General features: G+C 40.8%; 1 protein-coding gene across 4 annotated transcripts in view; it reads left to right on the plus strand.

Moving 5' to 3' along the window:
• LOC134344498 (disco-interacting protein 2 homolog C) overlaps positions 1 to 23,359 on the plus strand; it is a 664,610-nt gene that overhangs the window by 501,098 nt on the left and 140,153 nt on the right. For all 4 annotated transcript variants that reach the window (XM_063044395.1, XM_063044396.1, XM_063044397.1 and 1 more), the window contains 9 exons: positions 256 to 358; positions 2,516 to 2,580; positions 5,020 to 5,113; positions 5,322 to 5,441; positions 8,440 to 8,554; positions 10,876 to 11,015; positions 14,136 to 14,272; positions 20,325 to 20,533; positions 21,856 to 21,970. In XM_063044395.1, coding sequence (XP_062900465.1) covers positions 256 to 358; positions 2,516 to 2,580; positions 5,020 to 5,113; positions 5,322 to 5,441; positions 8,440 to 8,554; positions 10,876 to 11,015; positions 14,136 to 14,272; positions 20,325 to 20,533; positions 21,856 to 21,970 — 1,098 coding nt within the window. The remainder of the gene's footprint in view (positions 1 to 255; positions 359 to 2,515; positions 2,581 to 5,019; positions 5,114 to 5,321; positions 5,442 to 8,439; positions 8,555 to 10,875; positions 11,016 to 14,135; positions 14,273 to 20,324; positions 20,534 to 21,855; positions 21,971 to 23,359) is intronic.

Consider the following 23,359-nt stretch of genomic DNA (forward strand, 5'->3'; position numbering starts at 1 on the left):
AAATCCTTCTGTCTTTAAGGAAGGTACAGTATCAATAATGAATGTTTGGATGAATGCATCTAGAAAGTGTAAAATAATGGCAGGGTGGATTGGATTGCTTCAGTGGACCTATTGGAGAAATACAGAAGGTTTATCCTAACTGTTCGTAAGGCTGTTATATGTGGGGGGAAAGTTGTCTGGTTGCAGAATTGCAAAGTAAATTGCACTGAGTGCTCCCAACTGCATCAACATCCTTGGCCTGTTTTTCATTATTAGTACAAGACCTGTAAGGATGGCAGCGTGTTAGGCGTCACTGTGACCAGAATTGCACTCCTGACCCATTGTCAGGCTCTGACTCAGGCTTGTGCATACACAGAAGGTAAGGCTTCCTTTCCTTTTTCCTATTACTTAAAGCAAGTAAGACCAAAGCAGCTGTGTAACTTAGTTCTGTAAGTGGAGAGACGCTAATATCTTACAATGAAATGTCCTGTGTATCAACATAAGCTGGTGCCTATTTAGAAAGCGAGAGCTTGTGTGGCATGTGAATGAATCTCCAAGTGAAACCTACACTCGGTAGCAGATCTAGAACTGAGTAAACTGCAAGCTATTAACAAACGCATTGATTATCATCATCAGCCTCTTATCTATTCTCTGAGTGAACGAATCTGAAGAAATTGCTAAAATAATAGCATTATCTATTTTAATGCGATTTAAAAAATTCTACTATTGGCATTCCTTAACGTGCGCTGATAATTTTAAGATGTTAATGTTAAGGACAATGGCAGTTGTATAGTTTCCTGCAGTTTTGAAAGTAATGTGTTTGGAATGCTGACATTACTTACACCATGTGTTCACAACTGTGAGCCCAATCCCTACGCCCATCGATTTGGATGATTAGGATTTAGAGATCGATTTACTTGAAAAATTCTCAATGTGTTCTCTGTCAAAGAATTCACTGGCACTGGGTTTTGGGGTTTCTGATTCTCATTTCTCATGTTTGTGACAGAGAAGGAGGCGTTGAGACCCATCATGTCTGTGCTGAGTCTCACAAGTCACATTCCTGCACATTTCTCTATCACCCGTTCTTTCTCATGTGCCCCTTATTCTCGTGCCCGCCCCCCACCCCAGCCTCAGATCTGTTGTAATTTACCAATGTACAGCAGCTAACTAACCTATCAAGCAGCATGTCTTTGGGTTGTGGGAGGAAATCGGAGCACTTGGAGGAAGCCTAGATGGTCCCAGGAAGAGCATGTGAACTCCACGCAGCATCAGGGTTAGGTTTGAATGTGGTTTGCTGAGGCCAGACAACAGCAGTGCTGCTTTCTGCAATACTGTGCTGCCCCCAGTAGTGTTTTTTTTTCTAAGTCCTTATTGTAAAACGTGATAAAATATTTACAGTAATCCGGAGCCATAGTGTTTTCAAGAAGATGTGTCAATAAAATGCTGAATAATTGGATTAGCAATATAGCTGGCGTATTTGAAATTTGTTTTGGTAGTTTATATTCCTGTAAATGACCACTTGATTTTTTTTGCAATTTGTGACACCTTCAAGACACCACATCTAATAAAACCCAGACTGTTATTTATCAATAATTGGTGATCAATCCAAGAGTGCATGCATGAGTTTTGTTCAAATAAAAGCAGTGCAGTAATTCAGGGAAAACAAGAAGTTGAATTAATAATTAGCTGGAGCTTGTTATTTTTTTTCTGTAAATTCTTTACCCTCTAAAACAAATACAAATGACCCTTAATTATTAACAATACTTGATCTGAATCAAACTGAAATATGGAAAATTATAGAAGGAAATACAAAATATTTAATATGCTTAGTAGATGTATCCAGAATCTTTTTAATAAATAAATTCTTAAACTTTATCTAGGAAGGGGAAAATTCTAAAATAATAAAATTTGTATTAAAACTTGGGTTCCAAAGTATCATGAGCCAAAATACAGAGAAACTGATTGATAAGTATACCGAATAGACCCAGTTCATTCTTGTATTGAGGTTGAAGTCGATGTCTGCTGTTGATGAGGCTGAAGGGCCTTCCATTCCAGTAAAAATAAGGTAAAAACATATTTAATTGTACTGTTGAGTCTTGATGAAGGGTCTCAGCCTGAAACATCGATTGCTTAATCCCCTCCATAGCATCTGCCTGTTCTGCTGAGTTCCTCCATCATTTTGTGTGTGTTGCTGTGTGTAGAGTCCCTTGTGTTTGTAAATATGCTGATATTTGTAAGTGTTCATTCTTACATATCTGCCAGTGGAACAAGAACTGAGGTACATTTTGTTGAAAAGAACTAGCGCTGAGTCATAACACCCCAAGCATGCAGTGTCCCACTACATAATGTGATGAGTAATAAATAGCTCTGTGTGTCTAAATGATACCTCCCTTTAGGAAAGAATGGACATGTGGAGAAAATTGGAGGGAGAAATAAATACATTGTGACACTTGGATTGAAGTGAAATGTATTCTTTTTTTAAAATTCTCTTCAAAAACTTTACTTCAGCTGAGATAGTCTTATCTTTCTTAAACAGCGGAAACCATTGTGAATGTATTGGATTTTAAGAAAGATGTTGGTTTGTGGCATGGTATTCTTACGGTAAGTTTATTTTATTAAATCCATGCATATAGATACGGCACATCAGAAATTCATGTTTTCTTTCTGTTGAAGATTGTGGGTTTCATCTAACTGATCATTTTACATCAGGGTTTCCTAGGGCAGGAGGAGGTTATATGGTCCAACCAACCTGAGATTTTTTTCTCCCAACATAGCTTAGCTGTCTTTCCCACTATCTATTTCACTTCTTAAGAAACACATGAGTAAAGTTTTAGAATGAGGGTTGGTCTCTTTGGATTTGTGAGTGATGCTGCTGACATGTTAAAGCTCTTCCCATTAGATCACCTTCACACATCTTCACCTCTGCCATCTTCTCTCAACTTGTCAGTTGCCCCCAAAAAACATATAAAATATGATTTTGCTCCTGCAAATAAGAAGTACTGAAATTTTAATTTCTCATAAAAACATAGAAAACCTACAACACATTACAGGCCCTTTGGCCCACAAAGTTGTGCCGAACATGTCCCTACCTTAGAAATTACTAGACTTCCCCATAGCCCTCTATTTTTCTAAGCTCCATGTACCTATCTAAAAGTCTCTTAAAAGACCCTATCGTATCTGCCTCCACCACCGTTGCCGGCAGCCCATTCCACGCACTCACCACTCTCTGAGTAAAAAACTTACCCTTGACATCTCCTCTGTACCTACTCCCCAGCACCTTAAACCTGTGTCCTCTTGTGGCAACCATTCCGGCCCTGGGATAAAGCCTCTGACTATCCACAAGATCAATGCCTCTCATCATCTTATTCTCCTTTATAAGTATATGATTAATTTTCATCAATAAGAATAGCAAGGTTGGTTTGGTAGACCAAATTTCCTCCTTTTGTGCAGTTATATTTCAGTAGTCTTGAATAATGATTGCTTTGACTTAATCAGTGTAAGACAATACCAATCACATTTTAATTTTGTTTGTAAACAAGTTCAACAGTACTAATTTATGTTTTAAACAACCCTGCTATGTTTTAACTGTCATAATCATCAGTATTAGATTGTGTTTGATTTCATCCTTAATTCAATAATTCAAATTTGAGTTGCATTGTAGGCAGGAGAAATTCTAAGTGACGTGAATGGACAAAGAACAAAGTAGAACTTTGAGTGGGTGGTTCCTACAAGGAGGCTTCCATGTGTGATAAGTCTGCATGTGAGGGAAGTAGGATTTAGCAGATTCAAGATACGAAACATCATGATTAAATAGTAACATGAGTATTGCACATTATATAGTATTATATAAGTATTATATGAGTATTGCACATTATATACGAAACATCATGATTAAATAGTAACATGAGTATTGCACATTATATAGAGTAGGTTCTCTTTTTGAAACAAGCGACAATGGTAGTGGAGAACTAAGGAAGAGACTTACCTTAAGTGAATCCATTTGTGATGTGTTCAGATTTATATCCAAATTTGAACCTGGACAAGATGTGTGAAAAAGAGAAAAAAATAAATGGTACAACTGGCAACATCTGTAGGTAGAGAGAAAGAGAGTAAGTACGACCAACATTGTCATGAAATGCGGAAGGCAGCACAATTGTTCTTTGGTGAACTGACTTCCATCTCAAAGTGCTTGGACCAAGAAACCACCACAGAATATATGGCCATTATTTCTAGAGGCACTGGCCTTACTGAAAAGAACTTCCCTCTCATTGTCTCCACAGTCCTCCAATCCAGCACCACAACTTCTACCTCAATCCAAGAAAGAAAAAACAGGACTGTTTCTCCCTACTCTTGTCCCACGGAATTTATTCTAAGCCTTTGTTAATCCCACCTTCCTGAGACGTTGGTGATGCTGGACCAACAGACATTCTGAACTAATGAATTTTAGTTTATTAAAATTGGGACACAATTCTAAATCACTTTTTGTTCTTTGTTACTATTTGTTAGATTTAAAGGGAGCATTGGGAACAGAACCAGGCAGTTTAAGAGGATCATGAGAATTCAGAGCCTGGGGAGTTGGCAGAGAATCTGGCAACTGTCAATTCCAGAGCTGGTAGTCATAGTCATGGGTACTTCAGTAAGGAGAACCAAGGGATATTAGTGGATACTTCAGTTTCCAATAGAAGGGGGTTGAAATATTTGGATCTCACCATGCAATAAACTAGGAAGTATGAAGGATGTTTTGTTGATTCAGTCTTCTGATCTGGAAGCTTATTATGAAATATTTCTGCAAGCTATCTTATTTGGAAAATGTATGATATGGTTCTCAATAAAAGAGGTGAAGTTCTACCACAACTTACAACTGTATTGTTCTGCTTAAACATTCTGGTACTGCTGAAACTTCCAAGTTCTTATTATTTCTGTGTATGAGTGTGGTTTAGTTCTGAAAGAATGTTAATTAGTTCTGAAATGCTTAGCCTTGAAGTGAAATGCTATTTCTGAGTGTTTTGTTTTCTCACTATGTTTTACTGTGCTCCTCAGAGTGTTATGAACATGATGCATGTAATCAGTATCCCATATTCATTAATGAAGGTGAATCCCCTATCATGGATACAGAAAGTCTATGCATATAAGGGTAAGTGCAGTGGGATTGTTTAATGATAGTTGTGCAGAAGGAATTATTTAAATATTGAATATTATTCCTGATTTCACATTGAAAGCACATTCTATGAAAGTTTTGATTAACATAATAAAAACCTGAGCAGATTTTTACTTGAATTTTACTTTGAAAAGAAGAGTGAGTTTAGAGAGAGAATGATGCATTTCATTCCCTGTAATTTCAGCCAAAGTAGCTTGTGTGAAGTCCAGGGATATGCACTGGGCTTTGGTAGCACACAGAGACCAACGAGATATCAACCTCACCTCACTGCGGATGCTTATTGTAGCAGATGGAGCCAACCCTTGTAAGTAGCTTCCTTTCTTACAAACACCTGCTGATTTAAAGCAAAAATGCATTGTACGTGGTTTGGTAATGTAGCTGTCAAGGTTTCAAATGCAATTTTTGGCTTTGCAGCATAATGCAAAGAATAATGCCCCCAGTACATTCTTAGGTTGTGTTGGTTTCTAATGTAAACGATGCATTTCAAGGTACATGTGATAAATAAATGAATCTGAATCTGAAATGCCCAATTTTGGACACAGGATTTCCTCACCTTAAAACATTGATCTGAAAGTGAACAATGATCACCTCTAAATTTATTTTCAGGGGCTGCGTTAGTAGTACCTCCCCGGTGTTTTAGGTTGCTTGTTGAAGGTTGGCCTTGTCTCTGCTGCATCCAGGAGGGTAGGGATCGCTGTTGTTCAGTGGGCAGTGAGGAAGGTTTGAAGCTTTGATTTTTTAGGCCATCTTTATCGCGTTCAACCGGTCACCTGGAGGCTGCTGTGGATTTCTCTTGCTACGAGGAAGCACCCTTGATATTTATCATTGGACAACACACACAAAATGTTGGAGGAACTCAACAGGTCGGGCAGCATCTATGGAGGGGAATAAGCAGTCGACACTTTGAACCGAGGCCCTTCATCAGGATGATGACGGTTTATTCCCCTTCATAGATTCTGCCTGATTTGCTGAGTTCCTGCAGCATTTTGTGTGTGTGTTGCTCAAGATTCCCAACATTTGCAGAATCTCTTGTGTTGGTTTTGATAGTTAACTGTTATTTATCCAGTGTCTCGTTGTGGAACTTGATTGTTGGAGAACAGTGTTATATAACGGGGCTAGTCAGGTTGAGAACCACTGCCTTCCAGGTGTTTAATGTGAGGACTCTTGTTTCATATGTTTCAATGTAGGAGTCAAGGTTGTGGTCTCTGAATATGCACAAGTATAGTTTGTGCACTGTATTTCGATAAGTGAGGTTGGGTGATGTTTAGTTCTGGGAGGGAGATGACGAAGTTCCATCCTGGGGGACCTTTTGTGGGTAAAACACTGGTAATAACAAAGAAGATTCAGTCAAAGTCAAATACAAAATCAAGTTCATTGCCACAGAGGAGGGGATTGAAGTGATGATGCAGCCTTGTTGAAGGGGTTGGGAGTCTGGGGAATCTTGGTTCAGATCCTGGCTTGCATTGTAGCAGATAAAAATTAAGCCACAAAATCAAATGATTCACATGTGACAAATCCGTTTTGTTTTTTGAAGTTGTGACTAGCAGAATAAGGGGAACCAGTGGATCTGGGGTTTCTGGAATTTTTAAAATGTCTTTGATAAGGTGCTAAATAAGAAGATATTAAAAAATCAAACACATGGGATTGACATTAATATCCTGAGGAAGGCAGAGAGTAGAAGTAGTTGGGTCAGTTTTGTGTTGGGAGGCTGTGACTCGAGGGTTGCTGCAGATCCCAGTCATTCATATACAACAGCAGTGGTTTGGTTGAAGACGCAGGTGTGATGCTTGCAAGTCTGCTGATGAAACCAAGCTGGGGGACTGTGCCGGTAATGAGGAAGGTGCCGAGAGGCTTCGCAGAGATGAAAATAGTCTGTGCGAATGTGATCTGCAATATAATGTGGAAAAATGTGAGGTAGAATAAAATGACAAGTATTCTTCAAATTCTGAGAGATTGGAGCGAGCTGGTGTTTGGAGGGACCTGTGTGTGCTGTGCATGAAACACTGAAAGTTACCAGTACAGTAAACAATAACAAGGCAGGTGGTATGTTGGCCTTTATTGTAAGGGAATTTGAATACAAAAATAAATGCATCTTATTGCATTCATGGGAAGAAGAGTCTCAAGTTTGTATACTGCATACATATCTTGATAATAAATCTTTCAATTGTAAAGGGAGATTGCACCAGGTATATTGTGTCCTGATCTGATCTTCCTCCCTAAGGACCACACTGGAAGTCAATGCAGCAAAGGTCCATTGATCTGATTGCTGGGATGGGTGAATTCTCATATGAGGACAGATTAAATAGACCAGGAGTTTATGGTAATCAGAACTGTTCACAATTCAAATATTCATAATTCTTCCAAGGCATTGAAGGGTTAAATACAGGGACGATGCCTACTCTGACTAGGGTGCCAGGACTGAGATGAACAGAAAATTGGAGGGTAGTGGATCTTTGGAATTCTCTACTCGGGAACCTCTGTCACTTACTGGATAAAAGTTAACAGATATTTGAATAGTCAATGAATCGAGTGAGGGATATAGAATTAGCGTAGGGAGTGACACTGAGGTAAAGGATCTCACATGACCTCATTGAATAGTGGAGTAAGATGGCCTGTTACTGCTTTTATTCTTGTCGTCCTTTTGTTCAACAACTTGGGCCGGGTCCTGAGCAGTCCAGAAGAGGGTTCTTGGCCCAAAACATTGACACTTTGTTCTTTTCCATTGATGATGCCTGATCTGCTGAGTTCCTCTGGCGTTTTGTGTGTGTTGAATTAGTGTTTTTGTTTTTGTTAACCACAGAATTGGTCCAGACTTCTTAGGATTGTCCTTCTTGCATGAGCTATGTAGGGTCAGATTGTGGGCTACTACTACTACGTGGACTCAGGCCTAGGGGGCCGGCGTCGGGCATGATGACGGACTCTCCACTTCTCCGTCTCCCTCTTCAGTGTGTTCAGTTCATCTACATTAGCCGTGCCGCTGTCTTCTAGGAGCGTGTTGACCATAGTCTTGGGAGGGCGCCCAGGGTTCATCCTCCCATGCTTGGGCTCCCATATGATGACTAGGCTGGCAGGTAGCTCGGGGTGGCGTAAACAGTGCCCCGCTAGTGAGCTGAAGGACCTTTACTGTGCTGTACTGTTCTGTGTTCTGTGCTCTCATTGTAAGTGTAAGTTGCAGGCTGTTGCCCTGCATTTAATTTCAATTTAGCAGTAAGAAAAATGCAATAGTGCTTGCATAGTGAAATTTAGATTAGTACCTGATTGTTAAAATTGTTCTAATATTTTGTAAACGTTTTGCTCCTTAGGGTCTATTTCTTCCTGTGATGCATTCCTGAATGTCTTCCAAAGCAAAGGATTGCGCCCTGAAGTAATATGTCCTTGTGCCAGTTCCCCTGAAGCTCTTACTGTAGCTATCCGCAGGTATGTCATCGACTTGTTTGAAAGTTTAAGAAGAAGGGGAAAGGTTTTGCATCTTGAATGTTGTTCTTGTGACTGGCCTTTGCCTGTTAAAACTGCAGCTTTCTATTGATCAAGCAATTCAGATATGAACATGTGTTGTTGATGTTGGTATCTACCATGCTCCTGGTTTGCCTGTCATAGTCTTTATGGCTACACAGATGCACAGCAGTTGGGTTCAGAGCCTGTAGTCTCCTCTATTAAATACTCAGCAGAGGAAGGTATACATCACACTTTCCAGCTTTAACTGAGGAAAAATCAGTGTGGTGTTCAAAGTCCAAAGTAAATTTATTATCAAAGTTCATATACATCACTATGTACGACCCCGAGATTCATTTTCTTGTGGGAATTCACAGTAAGTTCAAAAATACAATCAATAGATTCAATGAAAGACTGCCCCCAACAGGACAGACAAACAATCAATGTGCAAGACACAGCCAACTGTGCAAATATAGAAAGGCCAAAAGGAAAAATAATTAAAAAATCAAGATCATGAGATGAAAAGTCCTTAAAAGTCCATAGGTTGTGGGAACAGTTCTGTCATGTTTTTTCTTCTGTTGTATTTGCACAGTTCGTTGTCTTTGTTCATTAGTTGTTTGTCCGTCCTGTTGGTGCAATCTTGGATTGAGTTTGCACGCAAGAAAACAAATCTCAGGGTTGTATATGATGACATATATGTATGTATTTTGATAAGTTTTCTTTAAACTTTTGAATGAGGACTCGCAAGACCCTTTGCATCTTTGACTTCTGGATTTTCTTCCCTTTTAGATAACAATCTAAGCCTTTAATCCTTCTCCCAAAGTGCATGGCCATACACTTCTCTACACTACTTTGTAGAGAAATATAACACACTTAAACGATCTTTTACTGTTGATCCAACATCAGTCTTCACACCATCCCATATATAAATCTTCTTTAGAAAAAAAAATGTAGGATATTTTCCATTAAATATTTAGTGTGTGAATATTTATTAGGAGAGGTAAGAAAACGGACCCAAGTCGCAACTTTTTCACAAAGGGAGTGGTGGATATGCAGAGCAAGCTGCCAGAAGTGATAGTTACAACATTCAGCATGCAGGTACGTGAGAAGGAAAGGTATAGAAGGATATGGGCCAAGAGATCTTGGGGTTCACTGAACATAGCTTCCAAGCTGATAAAGTGGTAAAGGAGGCATATGGCATGCTTGCCTTCATTGATAGGGGTGTTGCAGATAAGAGTAAGGAAGTTACGCTGCAGCTTGTGTAAAGCTTTGGTCAGTTTGCACTTGGAATATTGTGTGTCATTCTAGGTGCCCCATTATAGAGATTGTGCCTGGAGTAGAGGGGATGAGCAATAAGAAAAGCTTGGACAACTTTGGGTTGTTCTCCCTAGAATACAGGGGGCTGATGGAAGACCCAGTAGAAGTTTATAAAATTATCAGAAGCATAGACAGGACAGACAGTCAGAATCTTTACCCAAGAGTAAAAACGTCAAACACCAGAGGGGGGTATGCTTTTCAGGTTGGGGGCAGTTTGAAAATGTCATGGGGGTCAAGGTTTTCACACAGAGAGTGGTAGATGCCTGCAATTAGTTACAGGGAAAGTAGTGGAAGTGATACCTGAAAGTGAGGGATATTGATAATACTCGGATATGTAAACTAGGATATGCTTCAATTAATAATCCATTTACAACAATGTTTCTGGGATTTAAGGACCAACGTTATAGGGAAAGGTTGAATAGATTTAGAACTTATTCCCTGGAGGGGAGATTTGATAGAGGGGTGTAAATAGGGAAATGCAAGGAGTCTTTTTCCAATGAGGTTAGGTGAGACTAGAGGTCATAGATTAAGGGTGAAATATGAAATATTTAAGGGGAAATCTGAGGGGGGACTTTTTCACTCAGAAGGTAGTGAGAGTGTGGAACAAGCTGCCAGCGAAAGTGGTGGCTGGGGGTTTTATTTCAACATTGAAGAGTAACTGGATAGGTATGTGGATAAGAGGGTTTATGGAGGCCTATGCTCCAGGTGCAGGTCAATGGGACTAGGCAGATTAATAGTTCAGACTAGATGGGCCAAAGGGCCTGTTTCTATGTTGTAGTGCTCTTTGACTCCGATGCACAAGAAGAAGACATTTAATGTAAATTGGCATGATGATCCAAATGACATCGTGGGCCAAGTGATCTACCCAATGCTGTGCTGTTTTGTGTGGGCAAGTGGGACTGGCCGAAGTAGACAGCTTGTTTGGCATTGATGGGCTGGGGCAAAGGGCTTGTTTCCCTACTATATAACTCCACCTCTCTATATTTTAGGCCGACCGATGATACCAACCAGCCTCCTGGTCGAGGCGTTCTCTCCATGCATGGTTTGAGCTATGGGGTGATAAGAGTGGACTCTGAAGAAAAGCTGTCTGTTCTGACTGTGCAAGATGTTGGAATGGTGATGCCTGGAGGTATGGCACATTGGAGCACATTTTCAGTGCTGCTTTCTCAACTCAACATGGAGATTAAGCTAATCAGCTAATGCACACTGTGCTTTGTAAAATCTCGAGTGTGCAAGCATCAAATGTATCAATAGTGTTTAGGCAGATGAAGTCTGTAGAATACATTTCCATGTTAATTGTGCCTAATAGTTGGATGATGAATAGCGAAGCAGTTTAAATGAATAAGTGTATTAATTATTATGTTATGCTCGTGTGATGCTAAGTTGTTGGTGATGTGCAAGTGTTTGATTGTTATTAACAGACTTTAAAACTGAAGAAATAACATTTCTTCATTCATTATTTTACAATTGTCTTTAGTGAGCACTTTAAGCAATAAAAAGTGCAGATGTTATTTAAATTTAATTATACAAAATATAATTATTTTTGCATATCCCTACAAGGAATGAAATTATAGTAGCAATATTCCACTTGATATCAGGGGTAGAGAAGACAACATTAAGTTGTCCTTACTAGACTTACGAAGTGTAGAAATAGACCCAATGAAGGTTAAGTACTGTACATAATCCATATTCCAGCACTTAGCCAGAGGCCTTTGATGCCATGTTTCATCTAAATATCTATTGTGTTGTGGGAGTACCTCCCTCCAGCACTCCCACAGGTCATACTGACCAGGCTTCTACCCCCCAATGACCAAAATCATTTTTCCTCAGATTCTCCTCCAGCTCTCTTATCCCTCACTTTAAACCTATGCTCTTTGGCTAGAGACAGACCAATTATGGGGAAATTGTTCTCACTATTTAAGCCACTGATGACTTTGCCTTGTGCACAATGGGGGTTATTTTTCATTAAAAGCAAACCTGCAGTCTCTCATGGCCTCTCCATTCTTTCCATCTCAATCAATGATTCATTCACCGGAGGTTTGTACTAATAGGAGTCCTGGTGCTATGCACAAACACGTTATTGCATTTCAATTGTTTTTGTAATTGAACAATTCAGGATGCTCAATAGACTGTGCTACTCAGCTATGAGCTATTCTTTCCACATGACCCACATGTTATCCAAGTGCCACAAAAGGCACTGCCTTCCTGCCTCCTTACCTTGATCATTTCTGGTGCCTTTATTGAATATATTATCCTCACTCCAGTATTAGAAGAGAATGAACATCAGGTGGTCCTTTGAGATCTGTTCCCAATTAAACCCCAGCAATATCTGCTCTTAAAACCAAAACCACCAAATTCTGCAGATGCTGGAAATCCAGAGAAGCAAAATGCTGGAGGAACTCAGTAGGTCTGACAGCATGAATGGAGAGGAATGAAGAGTCAATGCTTCAAGCAGAAACCCTTCATCAGGACCCTTCCTCTTGTGTTTTGCTCTTAAAATACTGCATGATCACGTACTTCCACCCTTGGCAAGAAAGATGCCCTTTGTATAGTGACAGATTCAGAAGAGGCCAACTGCACTTTTTGCACTTTCCCTTTGATATTGTACCAGCTCATGCCCAGGTTCCTAAATAAGGCTTAAACATGGACCTACTGTATACAGTATATCTTGGAGATAATTCGGAAAATGCGTGGCTCAGATGGTTGATAGTTGGGTAGAGTTGTTCTCCAATCTTGGTGATTTGCTTGCAAATGATTCATCACTATACGAGGAGATCTCATCAGTGTGATGACAACTGTATTCTGTCTTCCAAATTCTTGGTCTTCATATACTTACCAATCAGTTGACTGGTCGTCATTAGTTATAATGTCAGGAGGATCCATGGAACTGTAAAGTGGTATGATCAACTCTCCCTAGTCTTTACCCATAAAGATTGAGAGGGGCACAAATTCGACTGAAACTCATGGCATAAGCAAACACAGGCCATGCAAGACAATTCCTAGGAGGGTGGTTTTCTGCAAACAATTCTGTAAGCAGACGTGCAGACCTCAATCCTATTTATGTAAACTTAAGATCAGAGAACAACTCAACCCAAACATATATCTTGGCATCTTAATCGATACAATTCTTTGTGTGTCTGCCAGTTCATTAGTATCCTTTTAAATGTACGATGCTTCATATAGTTCTCAATTTTCTGTCTCTGTTCTAGCGATGATTTGCAGGGTTAATATAACGGTTTTGAAATTAGTATGAAAAGGTTTCAGATTGCAGAGGAGTACTTAATGAACCTCATTTTCACTAATAGCAGCAGAACGGTAATCACTTTCAGTTCCTGTTTCCTTGTCCTTGGTTGCTAATATATCAGTGTTTATTATCTCACACTTGTCTCTACCTGAAATCATCCCTGTAGCTTATTTGCTTAACTTCTTGCTCCTTTCAAGTCCAGAAGGTCCAGTTACACAGTTATGTAGTTTGCTGTCTTATTTGGTATTTGAGGCATGTCACTGATTGTTAGTCACTGCCTTCCTCAGACAAATCTATATCTACTTTTAATTAATTATTTATCTGTTTATATGTTTGTTGTTAATTTTGTATGAACCCTGTTTCACATTATCAAGTGGGCATTCCTTCTGAATGCATTCTGAAAATCAGATGGCTTTGGTCTGCTACTTGAATCAATTTCTGAAAGGACTCCAGAAGACTGGGCCTGTATCGCACTGAAGCCATGGGGGTATTCATTTCTTGTAACCTGGTGCAATTGATGAGATAGCCCTGTAAAATATTCCCATATGCATTTCGTGCTTGTACATCGACCACCTCATAACTCTATAGTTTACAACTGTTTCCTGTATCACATAGTCCTGAGAGTATGCTGAGTATCCCTGTGTATACATCAGAGTATATTTATTTTTCCGTGATAGCTGCCAGAGGGTTCTGAGAGCTACCAAGGTGATGGTGAGCAGGTGCAGGGGGTGCAGAATGGATTGATTGCAGATGCTGGAAAACTGAACTAAAACAGGAAACGCCGGATGTACATTCAGCTATCAAGGATGCACTCAGAGATAGAGAAAGAATTAATAACCTGGCATCCGATAAAAATCTTTCAACCTGAAATGTTAATTCTGTTCTCAGACCTTTGGCCAATTGACTAATGGGAACACCATCCCTCTATAGCATATTAGCTCTGTAACTTTAAATCTTTGTAAGTTTTGCTGAGTTAATCTTCCCGACACTTGTGCCTCTCTGCAGCTGTGATGTGTGTTGTCAGACCGGAAGGAATCCCGTTGCTCTGTAGAACTGATGAAATTGGGGAGCTCTGTGTCTGTTCCATCGCTGCGGGCATGTCCTACTACGGTCTATCAGGGATGACAAAGAACACCTTTGAGGTACGGTCTGTGTCTTTCTTTACAACCCTGGGGGATTATACTGCAGAAAGAAAATTGGCATTGCTCTGGCGATCGTGCTGTTGGACAGTCTCAAAGATTCTCATAGTTTTTGCTTCCCATTTGTGCAAATACAGTGGGCCCAGTGGAGCAGGAGGGTGTGGGCCCGTTTAGCTGTGGGGTGAGGCGAGGGTGCAAAGTTAAGAGGTCAGTGGCCCGGTAGGTTGGAGGGGACATTAGCACAGTAGGCCAAGGGTGACTTCAGCCCAATGGTCAGGAACCTGGTTCCTGCCTATATATTTATTAATTTTTTTACACAGAGTGGTGGGTGCATGGAACACCCTGCTAGGGGTGCTGGTTGTGGTAGATATAGTAGGGACGTTTAAGGGACTCATAGAGACGCACATGGACGATATAAAATGGAGGTACGCACGATGTTGTGCTGATCTTTTAACCTACTCTAGGGTCAACCTAACTCTTCCCTCCTACATAGCCCCCATTTTTCAGTCATCTGCTCGCCTATATATGAGTCTCTTATGTATCTGTCTCTACATTCCCAGTAGCGCATTCCATGTACTCAACACTGTCTGTGTAAAAACAAATATATTTTTTAAAAAATGCGGGAAGTAGGTTGGAGTCTGGGCTTTAGTGCAATAACTATGTTGGTCTTGCATTAATGGCCAGGGAGGTTAAGCATTGGACAAAAATCAGTCTGCAAATGAACCTGATTACAGTTTTCTTCACATTTTTCTCTTGCTTCATGAAACAGAATTCAAATCTGAGACCATATATAGTTTGCACTGAATAGTAGGCATTAAATGGACCTCTTGCACGTTAAAGGCGAGCTCTTGATCTCCTAATCTACCTCATTGTGCCCCTTGCACTTTTTTGTCAATGTTTGCAGTACATTTTCTCTATAACTCTAACACTATATTCTGCAACACACATAAAAGTTGCTGGTGAACACAGCAGGCCAGGCAGCATCTCTAGGAAGAGGTGCATTCGACGTTTTAGGCCTAGACCCTTCGTCAAACTATATTCTGCTTTTTCTTTGCACTACCTGAATTTTGAAATGATCTTTATGGATGGCATGCAAGCAAAACTTTTGGGTTGATACATCAGAATCAGGTTTATTATCACTGGCATGTGATGTGAAATTTGTTAACTTAGCACAGCAGTACAATGCAATGCGTAATATATTTTAAAAAAACAAAAGAAAATAATAAATAAATAGATCGATTACAGTATACATATATTCAATAGATTAAAAATTGTGCAAAACCCAGAAAAATACCATATATTAACAAGTGACTAGTCCAAGGTTCAACGTCCATTTAGGAATTGGATGGCAGAGGGGAAGAAGCTGTTCCTGAATCACTGAGCGTGTGCCTTCAGGCTTCTGTACCTCCTACCTGATGGTAAAAGTGAGAAAAGGGCATGCCCTGGGTGCTGAAGGTCCTTAATAATGAACGCTGTCTTTCTGAGTCACCGCTCCTTAAAGATGTCCTGGGTACTTTGTAGGCTAGTTCCCAAGATGGAGCTGACTAGATTTACAACCTTCTGCAGCTTCTTTCGATCCTGTGCAGTAGTCCCCCTCTTCCCACCACACCCCCCCCCGTACCAGACAGTGATGCAGCCTGTCAGAATGCTCTCCACGGTACATCTATAGAAGTTTTTGAGTGTATTTGTTGACATGCCAAATCTCTTCAGACTCTGTCTTGCCTTTTTTATAACTACATCGATATGTTGGGACCAGGTTAGGTCCACAGAGATCTTGACACCCTGAAGCTTGAAGCTGCTCACTCTCTCCACTTCTGATCCCTCTATGAGGATTGGTATGTGTTCCTTCGTCTTACCCTTCCTGAAGTCCACAATCAGCTCTTTCATCTTACTGACGTTGAGTGCAGTGTTGTTGCTGTGACACCAGTCCACTAGTTGGCATATCTCACTCCTGTACACCCTGTCATCACCACCGGAAATTCTACCAGCAATGGTTGTATTGTCAGCAAATTTATAGATGGTATTTGAGCTATGCCTAGCCACACAGTCATGGGTATAGAGAGAGTAGAACAGTGGGCTAAGCACACGCCCCCGAGGTGCGTCAGTGTCGATCGTCAGCGAGGAGGAGATGTTATCACCAATCTGCACCGATTGTGGTCTTCCGGTTAGGAAGTCGAGGATCCAATTGAAGATGGAGGTACAGAGGCCCAGGTTCTGCAACTTCTCAATCAGGATTGTGGGAATGATGGTATTAAATGCTGAACTATAGTCGATGAACAGCATCCTGACATAGTTGTTTGTGTTGTCTACGTGGTCTAAAGCCGTGTGGAGAGCCATTGAGATTGCATCTGCCATTGACCTGTTGTGGCTATAGGCAAATTGCAATGGAGCCAGGTCCCTGCTGAGGCAGGAGTTCATTCTAGTCATGACCAACCTGCCAAAGTATTTTATCACTGTCGATGCAAGTGCTACTGGGTGATGGCCATTAAGACAGCTCCCATTATTCTTCTTAGGCACTGGTATAATGGTTGCCTTTTTGAAGCAATTGAGAGCTTCTGCCTATAGCAGTGAGAGGTTGAAAATGTCCTTGAATACTCCCGCTAGTTGGTTGGCACAGGTTTTCAGAGCCTTACCAGGTACTCCATCGGGACCTTCTGCCTTGCGTGGGTTCACTCTCTTTAAAGACAGTCTAACATCAGCCTCTGAGACAGAGATCACAGGGTCATCAGGTGCAGCAGGGATCTTCACAGCTCTAGTTGTGTTCTCCCTTTCAAAGTGGGCATAGAAGGCATTGAGTTCATTCTGCAGTGAAGCATCGCTGCCATTCATGCTATTGGGTTTCACTTTGCAGGAAGTAATGTCTTGCAAACCCTGCCAGACTTGTCGTGCATCCGATGTCGCCTTCAACTTCATTTGAAATTGTCTCTTCGCCCTTGAAATAACCCTCCGCAAATCATACCTGGTTTTCTGGTATATGTGACAATAATATGCCAATACCAATCACTTACTCCCTGCTTGCACTGGTACCAGGTGTACATTTCATTTGTGGATCTGCTTCCAGACGTATCAAGCCTCTTGGGCCCACTTACGGAATGGTAGCCAGTCAGTCCAGTTTGTCTTATGTGGCAGGCCCAGAAGAACAGCAGAACATTGTTTTCCCCTCCCTGCTCCTGTCCTGTAGTTTGGCTCACTTCCACGGTTACCCTTTCCTGTACTGTGACTGCCTTGCAGGTACCTGAAGTAGTGACCCACTTCCCAGCAGTCAGTGCAGTACTGATGAGATGGTCAGGGGCTCTGCAAAGAGATTCGGATGGGAATCACTCAGCTTTTGTACCATCCCGTAGTGTATTTACTTTTCACATACTTTGGACAAATTTGCACATTTGTTCCAAAGTTCGGACTTTGTGCAGAAAGTGTTTAACAACTCAAAAATGGCTTGAAATTCAATTTCTATTTTTGGAGAGAAATCTTTTTAGAGAAAACTCCTTGCGCTATTTGAGGATGGCATCCCTCTTCAGTTTGATGAATACAATTGAAAATGATTTGTTTTCCAAGAAATTTTTCATCGGTCCACTATCTCTGTGGGACATAATTTTAAATACCTAAACATTATTTTAAAATAATACAGAACCTAATTTATACATTGGTGGACTGTATCCATTTTCTAATAATGTAGGAAAACTTAATAGTCAAGTTGTCTATCGGTAGACTTGTCTGTTTAAAAAAAAATTATATTCAAAGTCTGTTCAAAACCACAAACAAGCAGAATTGATAGAACTAACAACAGTAGTTAATTCAATCTGGAGTCTGCAGTTTATTTCAAAGTAGCAAAATTATTGTCCAAAAGCAATTTAAAATCCAGCTATTTTTCACACTCTAAGGGCATAGCAGTGGAAAAAGCCGAGTTCAACCTAAACCTCAGATAGTTTTGGTTTTTGTTATATGATCACCCAGGCCATGTCCTCTTCTCATTGATTACAGAAGACATGATCATTGAAGACACACTCAATATTTTAGAACCAGCTTCTTCCCCTCTGCCATCAGATTTCTGGATGACCAATGAACCCACATATACCACCTCGCTTTTATTTCAAAATGTTCGCTCTCTTTTTGTGCTAATTATTTAATTTATTCTTTATATGTAATTCTTATTGTAATTTATAGTTTTTAAAATTGCACTGTACTGCTGCTGCAAAACAACAAATTTCACAACATATTCCGGTGATATTAAACATGGTTCTGACTCTGATTCATCATGTTATTTTCATTTTAGTTGACACAGTCATTTCTCTTCTGGCACTTGAGTCCCTTTTTCTCCAATTGCAGGGTTATTATTCATTTTTCTTTTTATCACCACTGTCTCACTCCAAGTTGCCAAGTGACTTGTTGAAACAAACAGGGCTTCGTCATAATGTTCCAATGGCACTCCGAGATTCTCAGAAGGAAGAATTCTTACGTGGTTACAGCGATAGGCCACTTACTAGGGTTGCCAACTTTCTCACTCCCAAATAAGGGACAAAAGTATCAGTCAAATACAGGACACTTGTGTTTACCCCGAGAAAGACTACCATGACCATGAAGCCTTGCGCGGGCACCTGTATGCGCATGCGTGTACGTGCCGATTTTTTTTCTAAAATAAGTTTTGGTGATCCTGTTCAGTGAAACTACACTGTACATACATTATTTCTACTTCCTATATAGGCTGTGTATTTATCATATCATTCCTGCTTTTACTATATGTTAGTGTTATTTTAGGTTTTATGTATTATTTGGTAGGTTATTTATTGGGTCTGGGAATGTTCAAAAATTTTTCCCATCTAAATTACTGGTAATTGCTTCTTCGCTTTACGCCATTTCAGCACGAGAAGTTTCATAGGAACGCTCTACCATAGCGGGGGAAATACGGGACAAGGGCGGTCCCGTATGGGACAAACCAATTTAGCCCAATATACAGGATGTCCCGACTAATACGGGACAGTTGGCAACCCTATCACTTACTGACCTAAGAGATCCTGGGTAGGCAAACATCCATAATCTCTATTTCACAGATTCCGATTCAGATTCATTTATTTATCACATGTACATCGAAACATACAGTGAAATGTGTCATGCTCCCATGATGTGCTGGGGACAGCCACAAGTGTCGTCACGCATTCCAGCACCAACGTAGCATGCCCACACGGTCAGCAGAACAACACAAACAATAACAGCAGCAAAACAAGCCACTTTCCTCCCTCTCACCCACCACCCATTCACACGTACCAACAGGGCTCCAACCCCAGGACAGGCTGTCTCCAGACCTCAAACTACCAAGCAGATTCACAGGACTTGGGCCGTCAACCTCTGGAAATGCAATCAGGCCCCTGACACTGGGCCTCCAGCTCATTGCTACATGACTGCTCCTAACCTGGGACAACAGGCAACTTCATAACATCTCTTCCCATGTGTATGAACTAAAACTTCATCTCTAAACATAGCAAGATGGGGTCTGCTGCCTTGTTTTCGAGGAACATCTTTCTTAATTCAAAATGCTGCAGATGCTGGAAATCTGAAACAAAAACAGATTTCTCTGGGGAGCAAAAAAGCACTTCATAGTTGACGTTTTTACGTCGGTTCTTTTAGGAAGGGACACATCATCTCAATGGTACTGAGAAATTTTCTCAAGCATCTGCCTGGTGTTTGAGTGCACGCTAGGCAGTGGCCACTACAGAAAAAGCAGGAGGAACTCAGCAGGTCAGGCAGCATCTGTGGAGGAAAATTTATAGTTGACGTTTCGGGCTGAGACCCTTCATCTGATGACCTCTTACTGTCTTCCAGAGCAGCCACTACCGCCTTCCACAAGCTGCTTTCTGCTACCTTTGCAGACTGCCCACCAATACTTTAAATTGGATTTATAAAAGGGATTTGATCTCTTATAAATATTACTTCAATTCTTAGTGCCCTTTCTCTTCATACTGTATAAATACCCATTGTGCAACTTCCTTGTTGTGTGACGAATTTTAATGTTCATCTGTTCATTGATTCTTCTCCCCATCACCGTTATTTCCTGTTCCAGATGTTTCCCATGATGAGCTCAGGAGCTCCGGTCAGTGAATATCCTTTCGTCCGAACTGGACTCTTGGGCTTCGTTGGCCCTGGTGGAATGGTGTTTGTGGTGGGAAAAATGGACGGTCTGATGGTTGTCAGTGGGCGGCGACACAATGCAGATGACATTGTGGCAACGGCACTTGCAGTGGAACCAATGAAGTTTGTCTACAGAGGAAGGTCTGTGTCTGTGCTGGCTTGTAGAACGTAAAGCCTGAGAGCTGATCCTGCAAACCGTTTTGCTCTGGGGCCAAATTCTGTGTGCTAGCATTAATTGCACAATTCAAATTGCTCAAAGTAAATATATTGTTGATTGTTTTTTGATGGAAGGTGATGGTTTTACATTTAACTGTTACAGTTCGTAAGTTCGATTATCTCTAAAAATTTTGACTGAGAAAAATCAAGTGCTTCAAAACTCAGTAACAAGTGTAGCATTGTGTCCCAAATTCTAACTCAAATCCTTAACCAATGAAGCTTTTCATATGCGTTCTTCACCAATCTGCCTACCTGTGTTGCCACCTTTAGGTACCTGGTTGTTCTCCAGGACTCTGCTATTTACTCTGTATGCCGTGGTCTGATTTCATGTATCATAAAGCGTCACCTTGTCATTTGTTTGATTTCGATTCCACCTGTCGTTTCCTTGTCCACCCTCCCTATTATTAAATTATAACATTAGACAATCTTCTTCACTGCCCACTCAGCCACCAGCTTTGCATTCCTATTAATCAAGTTATTTACATTTTCTTCCAATTCATTAACAAACAATAAAGAACCAAGCATTGATCCATGTGGCACACCACTGGTTACAGGTCAAAAACCTAAAAGGCAACCACTCTGTCTCCTAACACCAAGCCAATTTTGTAATGGATTTGCTAACTCACCCAAGTTCCCATGTACTCTAACCTTCTGAGCCAGCCGACCATGTAAATTCTTGTCAAAGGTCTTGTTGACAAGGTCCAGCGTCTTGCCATTGTCAATCCTTTTGATCACCTCCCCAAAAACTAACTAATTTGGTCAAAATGTTCCTTTCACATTAACTGAAAGAAGAAACTCATGTATGATAAAATTAAATCTTATAGAATTTTAACCAAAATTTTCATTGACTTTTAATCATCATGATAGTTATTGAGGAAATGGGTATAACATACAATTGGAGATGTTTTGACATTTAAAAGGTTAAAAATTATATATTAACTTCAAAAAATTCACTGAGAAGTAAAATTGTAGTCATACTACCCGAATCTAAAGGAACAATAGTTATAAATAACTGTGAAACAGTTAGTTAGGTTAGATATCAGAGTTTATGGTGGGACATTAAGCCTTTTGAAAAGCGACAAGTTTGCATATTGATCCATTTGACTCTGAGTTAAATCCAGATGAAGGGCTAAACGATGACCAAAAATAAAGGGAAGGTCACAGTAGCACAAATGAATAAGAACAATAATTGTTGTTAGATTACACATGACAGTCATTTAATTTGATTCATCTTTGTTTGTTAACAGAATAGCTGTGTTTTCTATAAATGTTTTGCATGATGAGAGGATCGTAATCATTGCTGAGCAGAGACCAGATTCTACTGAGGAGGATAGCTTTCAGTGGATGAGTAGAGTCCTTCAGGTAAAGATGATCACCAAAACTACATTTGACTCAAGTTTGGCAGATAGGAATCTCAGGGTAGTATATGGTGACATATATGCACTTTGATCTTGAATTTACTTTGATCTCTGATAAGTCTCTGACGTTTTGACAACCAACTGAGACTCCAGTCATTTGATTGGAGATCATACATATGGTTTAAAAAGGCTCCCATTATTGTGTCCGGTGATCATTTCATTAACTGTGGAAACTTGGATGAGGATAGGATTGAGCTTACCAGTGATGTTGCTATCAATAAGTTGTGCAATGAGATCGAATAATAAAATGCAACACACACACACACACATTGCTAGAGGAACACAGCAGGCCAGGCAGCATCTATGGGAAATAGTCAATGTTTTGGGCCAAGACCCTTCATCCAGACTGGAAAGAAGTTAGAGCAAGAAGGTGGGAGGAGGAGAGGATGAAGGTGATAGGTGAAACTGGGAGAGGTGGAGAGGTAAAGAGCTGGGATTCTGATAGGTGAACGAGATAAAGGTTTGGACAAGGGGGAATCTGATAGGGGAGGGTAGAAGACCATGGAAGAAAATGGAAGGGGGAAGAGCACCAGAAGGAGATGACCGGCAGGTAAGGAGATGAGGTGAAGGAAAGAAGCGGGAATGGGAAAGGGGGAGGCAATTACCGGAGGTTCGAGAAATCAGTGTTCATGCCATCAGGTTGGAGGCTACCCAGATAGAGTATTAGGCAGTGCTGCTTCAACCTGGGCGTGGCCTCATCACGACAGTAGAGGAGGCCATAGACTGACATCTCAGAATGGGAATGCGAAGTAGAATTAAAGTGGGTGGCCACCAGGAAAACTCACTTCTTCTGGCAGACAGTGTGTAGGTGCTCGCCGAAGTGGTCTCCCAATCGTTGGGTCTTACTGCTATGCAGGAGGCCACACTGGGAGCACTGGATATGGTAGATGATCCCAACAGAACCACAGGTGAAGTGTCGCCTCACCTGGAAGGACTGTTTGGGGCCCTGACTGGTGATGAGGGAGGAGGTGTAGGGGCAGGTATGGCACATGTTCTGCTTGCAAGAATAAGTCCTAGGAGGGAGATCAGTGGGGAAGGACAGATGGAGAAAAGAGTTGTGTACGGAGTGGTCCCTGCAGAAAGTGGGGGTGCTTGCTGGTGGGATCCCATTGGAGATGGCGGAAGTTATGGAGAATTATGTGCTGGATGCAGATGCTGGTGGGGTGGTAGGCGAGGACAAGGGGAACCCTATCCCTGATGGGGATAATAAGCTGCATGATCTGAGATCAGAGTGCATACTCAAGCTGCATCGGCAATGTGAAAGCTCTTGGAATTATACATAGTTTTTAGATAATTGAAGAAAGCTAAATGCAAGAAGAAATGCTTTCACATA

Source organism: Mobula hypostoma, chromosome 3, assembly GCF_963921235.1.
Source record: "Mobula hypostoma chromosome 3, sMobHyp1.1, whole genome shotgun sequence".
Taxonomy (NCBI): Eukaryota; Metazoa; Chordata; class Chondrichthyes; order Myliobatiformes; family Myliobatidae; genus Mobula; species Mobula hypostoma.